The sequence below is a fragment of the Vigna unguiculata genome, chromosome 10, assembly GCF_037176805.1.
Source record: "Vigna unguiculata cultivar grain cowpea cultivar isolate G323 ecotype 2 chromosome 10, ASM3717680v1, whole genome shotgun sequence".
NCBI lineage: Eukaryota > Viridiplantae > Streptophyta > Magnoliopsida > Fabales > Fabaceae > Vigna > Vigna unguiculata.
The window spans coordinates 48,429,017-48,441,390 of NC_140801.1; the positions used below are offsets into that span (position 1 = coordinate 48,429,017).

The 12,374-nt window shown below is 28.2% G+C and overlaps 1 protein-coding gene across 5 annotated transcripts; it reads left to right on the plus strand.

Moving 5' to 3' along the window:
• Window positions 1-7,828: 7,828 nt before the first annotated feature.
• Window positions 7,829-12,374, plus strand: LOC114167385 (common plant regulatory factor 1-like). 5 transcript variants are annotated; one of them, XM_028052471.2, is made up of 14 exons: window positions 7,833-8,046; window positions 8,892-9,026; window positions 9,115-9,177; window positions 9,454-9,546; window positions 9,670-9,750; window positions 9,963-10,004; window positions 10,108-10,268; window positions 10,411-10,459; window positions 10,582-10,630; window positions 10,890-11,015; window positions 11,100-11,125; window positions 11,273-11,350; window positions 11,564-11,689; window positions 11,773-12,374. In XM_028052471.2, exons 2-14 carry the CDS (start codon window positions 8,901-8,903, stop codon window positions 12,010-12,012), a joined length of 1,260 nt encoding a protein of 419 aa, XP_027908272.1. In that variant the 5' UTR covers window positions 7,833-8,046; window positions 8,892-8,900; the 3' UTR covers window positions 12,013-12,374. The 5 variants fall into 5 exon arrangements, with proteins under 5 accessions (XP_027908270.1, XP_027908271.1, XP_027908272.1 ...); XM_028052469.2 differs by having other exon boundaries at window positions 7,829-8,046; window positions 8,907-9,026; window positions 10,890-11,125; XM_028052470.2 differs by having other exon boundaries at window positions 7,829-8,046; window positions 8,907-9,026; window positions 9,121-9,177; window positions 10,890-11,125.

Below are 12,374 nucleotides of genomic sequence, written 5' to 3' on the forward strand. Positions count from 1 at the left end.
TTGGTTGGGCTCAACCTTCCTCCTAGGTCGGCCTAGCTAGACCTTCTTCCTATGTTGGCCCGACTTGACCTTACTCTCGGACCGTCCAACCAACTCAGCTCGACCTTCGTCCAAACCTAATCATCTTGACCTTTTGCTTAACCTAACTCAATTTTTTTGACTTGTAGACTGTTTTTATCCTAAGCAACGAGCAATTCCACAACTTGAGAAATTTACAATTCCACAACTTAAAATAATATACAAATATAATCATATTTTAAAATGTATTGATCAATTTATTTGAGGTATTACACTCTTCTAAATCCATTTACAATTTAATATGGTCATATATAAAGATATAATGGTATACCGAAATCATATTCACATATATTGACATGGAATAATGTATAGCCATATTAAGAAGTATCATTATTAATCTATTATACCATTTAATTAACATAATTTATATTACACAAAAAATCAACTAAATCTACACCAATACCAAAATTCTAGGATTTTATATATAACTTCACACTATTACCACAAAAATTCTTAATTTCGTTTGTTCAACAATTATAAATTGGTAACCAAATATCATAAGTATGCAAGCTAATTTCTACAACCTAAAATCACTCGTCTAATCATAATTTGATTTAAAATTTAGAATGAAATAAAATATTTTTTAAATTCGTTAATCGCTTGAGTAATAAAATCTAACTACCAATAAACTCCGTATATAAACTCATGCGAAAAAACTCAATCCATATGCACATATATCTTGAAGGGAGGATTCGAAGAAGGAGGAAGAGATTTTAATCTCTCTGGGGTGGAGGAAGGAAAATATAATTAATGGGTTTAAAGTTTAAACATAAAACCAAATTAAATTATCACTTACATTATATTTCATGCACTATTTTATTCACACGCGAAAAGCAAGCCCTTACGTTTTCTTTTCTGATAAAAAAAAAACGTTTTTTATCTAATTTATATTATTTACTTTATTTTAATAGCACAGGTTGTAAAATTTTAAATTATAGTATTTTTAATTTTATATGATAAAGCGAGAATAAAAAAGATTTTAATTATATTTTTCTTAAAGGAATTTTTTTCAAGGCATTAAAGATATCATTTTTATTTTTAAAGATAACAGTTTTATCACCAGATTTTAAATAAGTATTCTATTTTTCATCTTTCAGCACAATAACATTTTTTTTTTCTACTTTTCTTTTTGTAACTTGTGAATGATCTTAATACAATTTTAAGAATAATATGCTCTCAGAATGTCGACTTTTATTATACAATATTATCTCTTAATCTAATTAATTTGAAATTAAAACATTAATATTACAGGTAAAAGTAAATTTTTTTATAAAAATAAATCTTTATTCATTTATCTCTAAAAAAATAAAAATGTCATTTAAAAAATGAATTCTATTTTTTTTTTAACATGATAGAAAGATTTGTTTTTAATTTGTCGCTGTCGGAACAAGTACTGAATATATAATTATTAAAAACTATTATAAGATTAAATACGTTTTTTTTCTTTAAATTATCATAAAAAATTAACATAATTTTTGACACCTGCCTTACCTTTTTCGCACAAGAGATTTTGTGACAGGTGTGAGTGTGCCTTCACTCATTATCCTTTTCTATTATATATATTGAGATGAGATGCATCAGAGCAAGATAATGTGCCACACCACACACTAGGTCCCACCACCTTGCATATCATTTTCAAATCTATCTTATTTTTTATATCAATCTTTAAGATAATCCTTCAATAATTTTCTTTTTACAAATAAGTTGAATAATTTATATTTAAATTAAGTATATTTTTCCCAGTTTAAATTAGGGTAATGTTTATTTTGGTCCTCCAATTAAAATATGTTATTTTATTCTACTTTAAGATTAATAAATGTTATTTTTAATTATTGAAGTTAGATATGACTAGTTACATATTTTTAATGATATTCATACTATAATTTAGTTTTTATAACCAAATATTTCTTATCATATTTTTTCTCGTTAAGTGTGTAAATATCAATTCGGTAATTACATCTTATATCTTATGTCATAATACAAATTACATCAATAATTGCATATACCTTAATGTGCTCTAAGATATTATAAAATTCAGAATAATAATAATATCACTTCCATTTTTTTTTTTTACTTTCATTCTTTTCTTTATTTTTTATGTAGTTTATTATGAATTATGAATTATTAATTAATGTATATATTTTTTTTAAACAAGTCAATAATTCACACTAAATTAAAAGTCTCTGAAGAATAAAAGTCAAAAAATCAAAATCAAAATATAATATTTTCTTAAAATCATCACAATTTCAATTATTTTTTATGGTTGGTTTGTCTAAAATCAACTTAAGCTCTTAACTTTAGTGTTCTAAAAAAAAAATTAAATATGTACACAAAATACTTTGATCAATAATATAAACATTATGATCCTCATATCTTACATTTTCATCATAAAACATTTGTAACTTTATTCATAATATATATATATATATATATATATATATATATATATATATATATATATATATATATATAAAGAAAAAAACTAGTTGTTGCTTAATAAAAATCACCATGTTTTGAATGACTAACTATTGCTTAAACAAAATACACCAACAAGAAAAGTCTAATCTCAGCCTCACTTTCACTAAAGTGAAAATCATCGACTTAAAGAGAAAATATAAATAAAATGAAAGAATCTAATCATTAAATTTTTCTAATTTTACCCGGTAATATGTTTCAAAATCTATAAAATATCTTGTGATTGCATAAGAACTGTTATTACTTCATCACATCAAATTTGATATCATCATAACTTGACATTCTATGAAATAAATACCATAAATAATTTAATATATAATATTTCATCATGTTCATTCAATTTTTAATCAATTTAATTGAAACATTTATTCTGAGATGTTTACAACATCAAAATAGAACTATCTCATATGCAGACGAATCAAAGGTAACTCTTAATTAAAAATGACCACTACAAACCTCACATTTTAAATAAATTTGAACTTTCAACTCATTTTAAAACATTCAACATCAACTTAAGATACAAATTCAGATAAACTCCGATGTTAACTAAAATATAATCAATGTATTAGTCCCTTATCTTAATTATCGTGTTGTTTAAGAAATTATTCGAAGAACTAAAAAATCTAGAAAAGTCTTAACTTGTACCTAGGATATATTATTCATATATCAAATATATTAATATGAACCCAATCTATGAACTTAGTCTAGCATAGATTCATATATACAAACAAGAAAAAAGGACTTTGCGATTTGAGGAAAGAGAAAAACTTGCTCTTACTTTTCTTGATTGATCAAAATTGATCGGCATCTGACTAAGGTCTCATTGTTACTCTTGGATCAACAAATATACGATAATTAACTAAAGAAAAACTAAAGAGAAGTAAAAGAGGATTTGAGAAAAATAATTTAGAAAGATAACGAAGTTAAGAAATAAATAATTAAACAATGAAATCTTAATTTATATATTAACATTAAATACAATTTTAACTTCTACTTAAAAAAAAAACACCATCTCTCCTACATCAAGATAGAATCTCATAAAAATTGTATTCACTCTTATATATTATATTATGCTTTTTTTTTTGTTATTTTTTTAATGATATGTGTAGCGACCCTAATTAGTAGATATTGTACTATTAATTTCATCATTACATAACTAGTAACATACATTATAATTAGAATACTAATATACAAACATTTACATTGAATATGAAAGTCTTCCAAACAACTTGTTACAAACTAAATTCCAAACTTAAGATTGAGCTACTCCCAACTATAAACATATTTCAAAGTATCTAAATAAGATAAAAAAATTAATATAAGATAAATTGAATTGATAGATCACTATTATCGAATATCCCTTCTAAAATATATGATTAAAACACTATAAAAATAAAAATAAACAATTAAATAGAATAAATAGAAATTTATTCTATTTAAAAATTCAATTGTCGCAAAATTATTCCTCCAAACTCTACCTACTCAACAATGTATCATTTTCTTAAACGAAAGATAATAAAAGAAAAAATTTGAAAAAAAAGAGAAGAGGACAAGAGACTTGTGTATACAAGAGGAGAATAATGGAAGATAACAATGAAAGACGGTCTCTCTCACTCTCTTTTATTCACTTTGTACTTTTTACTCCTATTATTATATTAATATTAAATTATTATTATTTTCTTTCTTCCTACAATACAATATGGATTCCAAAACATCATTTATAAGTGAATTTTCCTTCGACTCTCATAAATATTTCAAAAATATATACAAACTCAATGTTTGAAATTTAAACATCTCATCTCATTAATTATCTATCCAGTAAATTACTCAATAAGATACATGTATTAAAAATTATGAATACTACATAATTTAAAAAATAAATAAGAAATCAAATGACCAAAGAAATCTTTTAGAGAAATTACACCATAAAACCAACATTTAAATTTTTTTGCTTTAAATAAAAAATATAAGTTATGTGAAAAAATGTTTTTTTATTAATAAACCAATTCATATTAATTCAAATATTAAAAATATACACTAAAACATATTTCATGAAAATATTTATTATATATATTGCATAAATAAATAAAATTCCATAATAAAAAAAAAGTGGGATGATGAAGGATGTGACATGAGAAATGTAAGGTGAAATTGGTGCCTAAAAGACGAAATGAAAGCTGCAGCTGCGTGCATCATACATTCAGTGCTCTCCACATCTGAAAGCAAGATGTGCCTGCCACTGCACTTTTTTACTGTGTTTGGTTCTTGAATACAGATAAATACTTATATAACAGTTATTTTTTAATTATTTCTTTTATAAAATTCATAATAAATATCACTGTAAATTTTGACATTTCAGTGAGCTAATATCCTATAAAACGTATTATTAAAATAAATATATTCAGGTTTGGATTAGATGATAGATTTAAAGGAGTGAAAATAAGAAGATTTAAGAAGAAATAAAGGTGAAGATGAGATTTTTTGGACTGAGGAGATGATAATAAGAAATGAAGGAAAATAAAAAAAAAGTGTATGAAAGTTTGTGAATAATGTGATTGATTTAATTGATATAATAAATTTGAAAAGAATATTATAAATTAATTTAAATAAATAAAAAATTATAAATTTATTATTATTATTTAAAAATTACAATTTATTATTTATATTACTTTATTCTTTATATTTAAAATTATAAATAAATTATTAACTATTACCTATAATATATTATTTTTTACTTTTCATGCAAATTTCTTCATCTTTGAAAAGTAAGTGTGACACAATTTTCTTTTCATTTTTCATATTTTATTAATATTTTAATTATCATTTTTCTAACTTTTTTTCCTAAACTTTCCATCTTCGACAGTCTGGGTCTGGATCCAAACACAGAGTTAATCTTTCTATTTATTTAAAATGATTGATTTTAATGTTTATTTATTTTTTAAAATTGACATTCATTTTTATTTGAATATTAATATAGAATGTCACAATTATTTTGCGTGTAGTATTTTCATTTGAAGACTAATGTGATAAGAGTTAATAATGTTTTTGGTCAATTTCAAAATTTTAGACTAATTTAATCTTTCATCTTTTAAAATAAGTGAATTTAGTCTTTTTAATCAACTTTTGTTAGGTTTATTTGATGTTTGATACGCATTTCAAGATTATGTTTAAATTGTTCATACTGTTCGAAAGATGAATGACTAAATTAATCCAAAATTAAAAATTAAACTAATTCTAAAATTTATTGGACAAAAACATATTTATACAATGTACTTCATTGAGTACCCAGTATTCATGTCTACATCAGATTCATTCAGACTAAATTTAAAATCTGTGAAATGCTAAAATTTTAAAATACTTTTATTTATTACTTTATTTGAATAAATCAATTCCAAAGTTTATATTTTAGACCACTTATCGATAAAATAATTTAATTTCCAGATGATACAAAAAATAGATAAAATTACATCAAATACAATCTCTCTCAACAAACGAGTCATATTGTTGACGGCAAATATATTTGTAATTTTAGTTAGAAATATAACTGGATAAAAAAAAAGTGGAGCTAACAAACTCGTATGCTTATATACTCAAATTATTCAACACATTGCATTTTTTCATTCATATTTCATTCTACGCTATTTTTCATATCCAATTAATGAAACAATTTTTGAAACATATTTCATAGGCCACTTAGCAAACCAAAGATTAGGCTTAGGCTATAAAAAAAATAGAGAAGAATAAATATGATTAGCTAAAACTGAATTCTAAATTACTTATATACAAACTATTTGATAATTTTGCATTTTAAATATTATTTTAATTGACTTAAATAACCCTTTATCTTATACTAATTATAATCGGACGAGTCCTGCACAATAAAATTTAAGGAAAAAAAAAAAGCATATGGTTGTTTCTTTTAGTTAAAAACATATTTTATAATATATATATATATATATATATATATATATTAAGTAAGTTAGGGTTTTGAAACATGCCGCGTCAGCAGGGTAAAGGGTGAACAGCTGTTCGTGGATTTGAAAGATTCATTAAATTTTGTTTAATCAGATTTCTACTTCATAGACTTTCTTTCAAGAAAACACCAATCAGTTTCATTAAAAATAAAATCAAATATAAAAAATATTATTTAAAGATTATTAATATAAAATTAAATGACATATTTATTATAGTAGATTATTAAAATCAAATCTTAACTAAAATACACCCAAAAATTAAAGTTAAGTATCTACAGAGATTTCTTTTCCACTCCAGCACGTTTTATTTAGCATGGTCCTATGTGTCAATTAAAAAATGTATATAACTATTATTCATAATTATTTATTTTACCAAAAGACTTAATTAGTTATTATTCTTTCACTTAAATCTATGCAATTTTTAGCAGGTTTTAGAATCTCACTCTTTAACATATTTTTTATATTGATTAAAATTTGTAAAAATACAAATTAACCAAATATTGAGAACAAATAATACGTAACAACATTATGGTAAAAATATTCAATCAATATAAAAGCAATACATTTAGAAGGTTTGTTAATGAAAAAATATTTTCTAATAATTTTTTTAATTCACATCCTTATATGTCTCACTATGTATTAAAGATTATTAAATCGCAAAAACACTTGTTAAATAAAAAGAAAGAAATATAAAAGTATATTTTAACAAACAGTAAAACACATGTTTCAAAGAATGAATTAAGAAACACTTTTCAAATGTTAAAAGAATCTATAGCATATAGATTTTAAATGCAAGCAAATTGATTAAAATTATATTTTCTAAATATTTGTTTGTTATTCAATATATCTTGATACTACTTTTTTTTTGCAACTTCTTTTTCTATACCTGCACTGGATAAATATAAACAGTTAGTTGTTATTTAGAAAATATTAACAGTACAATTACATCAGCATTGATTTTAATAACATTTTCGAAAGAAAGATAATTGCAATCAAGTACTATATTTATTAATTTTAGCAATACTAAATATCTTCTGATTAATTAATTAATAAAGAAAGTGTTAAAATCCAAAAGACACGTAAGCTCACATGACGGATAAACTGGTGTGGGCCCCACAAGAGATGACCACGTGTACGATGGCGATGACACTGGAATAAATTAATGGCCACCTCAACAACCACCACACTCGCCCAACCTATCGTATATACGGCGTAGGCATACGCAAGCTTCTGTGTACGACACGTGTATGGTGACGTGGACATAGCCCCTTCTCTCTCCTCTCTTTCTTTTTCACCACCCCTTCATTCTCTCTCTGAAACCCAAGCAAGCTCTTTCCCTCGTTTTTTAAGAGAGAGAAAGTAGATAGAGAACCACCGGAATTGTTTCTCCAAACCTTAATTTCAGGATATTTTCAACCCCCAGAGCCAATTGTTGTTCGTTTTTCGCTTTTTCATTCTGGGATTTACGTTTTCGTTGTTTTGGTTAAGAGTTTGATATCTTAATCCCTTCAGGTATCAGGTACGTGGAATTTGCTGTGATTCTAGCTCAGAAAGATTTGATTTTTATTTTTGGGTTTGAAGTTTTATGATTAGGGAAAAGGTGGTAGAAAATTTATAGAAACAAGAAACGGAAGCATAGCGTGATTTTTGTTTTTTCCAAATATATGTTCTGCTTAATGGAGCAAAAGGATTAGAGTTTTGAATGCCCTGGATCTCGTGTTGTATGAGCTAAATTATTTGAATTTGGTGCCTTCTGTGTTTTGATTCTTGTTTTGAATTTTTTTTTTTTTTGTGTGAATTTAGTTTTCTTCTATGAAATAGCTGGAAAAAATAACAAGGGAAGAAGTGGTGGTATTTTGGATCAGGGGTTAAGCCTGTAAATTGTAAAGTATGGAGGTTCCGGTAGCAAATTCTGGAGTCTCAATAGTCCTCTCTCACCATGAGAGTGGAAAAATATTTTTGATTTGGAGGGCTTTTTTGTCATTGTGTTCTCAGATTGTCCTTTTGGGTTTTATTTGTTATGTAATGCGTTGGTAGTTTGTGTTCATCGCTTTCTATCCACTGTGGGGTACAAAAAGACATAGTTGACCCTCTACCATTCTCTTATTGACTGAGTATTCATTTTGTCCGTGGTATTTTTTGCAAGAAAAGTGCAGTATTTGTTTGATGCTATCTGTATAATATTTACACCGGCATAATGTCAAACTGCAGTGGTTAATTTTGTAGTATATGTTGTCTGAATGCTAACAAAGTCATTAATAGAGTAAACCAACATTTTCACTGATATTATACTGTTGCTAGATAGAACCTGTTATATGATATTTGAGTCTTTTTTGCAACATTTTCTTACTGACAACAACATAGCTTCTTTGAATGCAGCTGAATAAACTTGTTGGGACATATTTGACTCGGTGCTTTTCTTCTGGTGATTGCCTCATGGGAAACAGTGAGGAAGGGAAATCTGTTAAAACTGGAAGTCCTTCTTCACCAGCAACAACGGTAAGCTGAGAACTGGTTTATGTACTATGTGTGAGGACACATTTTGTAAAGCGTCTTCCTAAATCCTTATTTCTAACCTTGTTGACAGGATCAGACCAATCAGACAAATCAGCCTAACATTCATGTCTATCCTGATTGGGCTGCCATGCAGGTTACCTACCTCTTGCCATCATTTCCTTTGTGCCTTAATTACACAAGTCTTCATGTCAAACTCATTGTTTTAGCTAAATAGCTTTAATGTAATCTCAAAAATTTAGTAGTTTAAGTTTTGTCCCAATAGAAGATTGTAGCAGTGTAAACTCACTTGATCAATCAACACTTTTAGTCCATGTATTTCTATTTTTAGCTATTCTTAAATCAATGATCTGATGAAACCTATTATTTTTTTCCCACTTGCGAATTGCTAACCATTTTTGCCATATATTAGTATTATGGGCCAAGAGTCAACATTCCTCCATACTTCAACTCGACTGTGGCTTCTGGTCATGCTCCACACCCATTCATGTGGGGTCCGCCACAGGTAGTGCCCCCAAGAAACATTTATTTTGTTTTACCATTACCATTTCTATGCTTTTTTGGATGTTCCTGTTATATATCCTAGATGGAAGGGATGAATAATTTGCCAACTTATTGTTTCTTCCAGCCTATGATGCCACCTTATGGGCCCCCTTATGCAGCATTTTATCCTCCTGGAGGGGTCTATACTCACCCTGCAGTTGCTATTGTAAGTGTACTTATTTATAAATCTTTACTTTTAAGGGTTAGGAATATGTGAAGACGTGACTCCTTTTTTCCTTGATATTTTCATGTTATTTACATGTGGGTGCATTTCAGCTGTTATTGACCTTTTGATTCTTTGATCTTCTTAATGTAATAACAAACCTTCGTGATTGGAAAATTTTCTATGTACTCATAAATTATATTGGTATAATGTAGGGGACACATTCACACGGCCAGGGAGTTCCATCTCCACCTGCTGTAAGTTTTGATTGTCTCTTAACTGTCTTCTTAGTTCCTAATCTTATGATGATTCCCCGAATACTATGAATTATGATGATTTTTACATGGAAAAATGATGCAGGCTGGGACTCCTTCAAGTGTAGATTCACCGACAAAATTATCTGGAAATACTGATCAGGGATTAATGAAGAAATTGAAAGGATTTGATGGGCTTGCAATGTCAATAGGCAATTGCAATGCAGAGAGTGCTGAGCTTGGAGCTGAAAACAGGCTGTCACAGAGGTTTGTTGATCCAAATTCCTTCTATATGATTATTACCATAATGAACTCTACTTCCCTCTTCTCCCGTGTAAGAGAATTTTGGTCCAGGACTTATACTAGTTAGTTGATGAGTAACTGAATAATTTTATGATTATATGAACAGTGTGGATACTGAGGGTTCTAGCGATGGAAGTGATGGCAACACTGCAGGGGTGAGAAAACTCTCACTATTAACATATTTTTTCTTGTCCTTGTGCAATAACAGTGTTTCATTTAGAATGATTCTACAAATTGAAGAGTTAATTTTTATGCTATTTGATAATTGTATGTTCAGGCTAATCAAACAAAAATGAAAAGAAGCCGAGAGGAAACATCAACCACTGGTATGACTCTAACAGTCCTATTCACTGTTGCATCTTGATGAATGATTTAGTTGTCTTGGATCACAATTATACTTGGATGGCCTTTTACCGGGATTTCAGTCTAAATACAGTCAAGCTTTTGAGGTCCTTTTGTAAGAAATTGAGAAGAAAATGGCACACTTGCATGATATTTAAACATCTTAAACTATTAATTTGAGGAGTTAAGTTGTTTACTTAATATGTGTTTTGATGGTTATATTTTATCACACTGTACAAGCAGATGGAGAAGGGAAAACTGAGACACAAGATGGCCCGATTTCCAAAGAGACTGCATCTTCGAAAATGATTATGCCTGCTACCCCAGCTAGTATTGCAGGAAAGTTTGTTGGTCCTGTAATTTCTTCAGGTATGACCACAGCACTGGAGCTTAGGAACTCTTTGACTGTTCATTCTAAGGAAAATCTCACGAGTGCCCCACAACCTTGTGCAGCTGTGCCTCCTGAAGCTTGGTTACAGGTCTGGTCAGATAATGGTTCATTCTAATGTTTCATATGATGTTTAGTACATAGAGATGCTTGTGAAACATACTAGAATAATTATGTTTCACCCTCAATCTTTTACTGATGGCAAATTATCTCCTGTGTGTATGTTTGGATATCTTAGAATGAGCGTGAGTTGAAACGGGAGAGGAGGAAACAATCTAACCGTGAATCTGCTAGAAGGTCCAGGCTGAGGAAGCAGGTATGAATTATTCTTTTGTTGACTTGCAAATCTTCCATAGTTTTTTATTGTTGCCTGGTAAAAGACATGAATTGCTTGGTTTCTTTCCTATCACATGCTTAATCAGTTCCCTGCATGTAGCCCTCAAAAATTGAAATTGAAAAACTAAATAGGAAAAGGGTTGATCTGACAAGAGAAAAGTTGATGAATAATGCTCATATTTTCTCTGTTTAGGCCGAGACTGAAGAATTGGCACGAAAAGTTGAGATGTTAACTGCTGAAAATGTTTCACTGAAGTCAGAAATAACTAAATTGACTGAAGGTTCTGAGCAGATGAGGATGGAAAATTCTGCATTGAGGGTATTACTATAATATTTCCTTCATATTATTGTGACATTTCATAGTTATTCTGTATATTGAATACTTCTTTGATTTTGACTCAGGAAAAACTGATAAATACTCAACTGGGACAAAGGGAAGAGATAATTTTGGACAGCATTGACAGCAAGAGGTCTACACCTGTGAGTACTGAGAACTTGCTATCAAGAGTTAATAATTCCAGTTCTAACGATAGAAGTGCAGACACTGAGAGTGATTTCTGTGAGAACAAACCAAATTCTGGTGCAAAGCTGCATCAACTACTGGATACAAATCCTAGAGCTGATGCTGTTGCTGCTGGGTGAAACCAGTAATTGCACTGGCTTATTTTGTAATTTTGGCATATTACAAGTCCAAAATTACAGCTTGGTGCTAACAACAGTTTTCAGAGGGATGGATCAGCTGAGTTTTACAACCTAAATCCATCTATATAGACCAGAACTAATTCTTTGCTTGTCAGTTTCTTAGGACATAAACTCTGTATTTTATTAGAATTGACAGAAATGGATGACAATTTTAAAGAAGTTTGTAAATTGATGAGTATTAGGGAACTAGCTTAGACTTTAAAGATAGGGTTGTCACACTCTGTATAATTGGTTGTGTATTAACTATATTGGTGTGAACTTTCCAATGGTATCTGAGTTGAGGTATTCTCACCTTTTCTTTA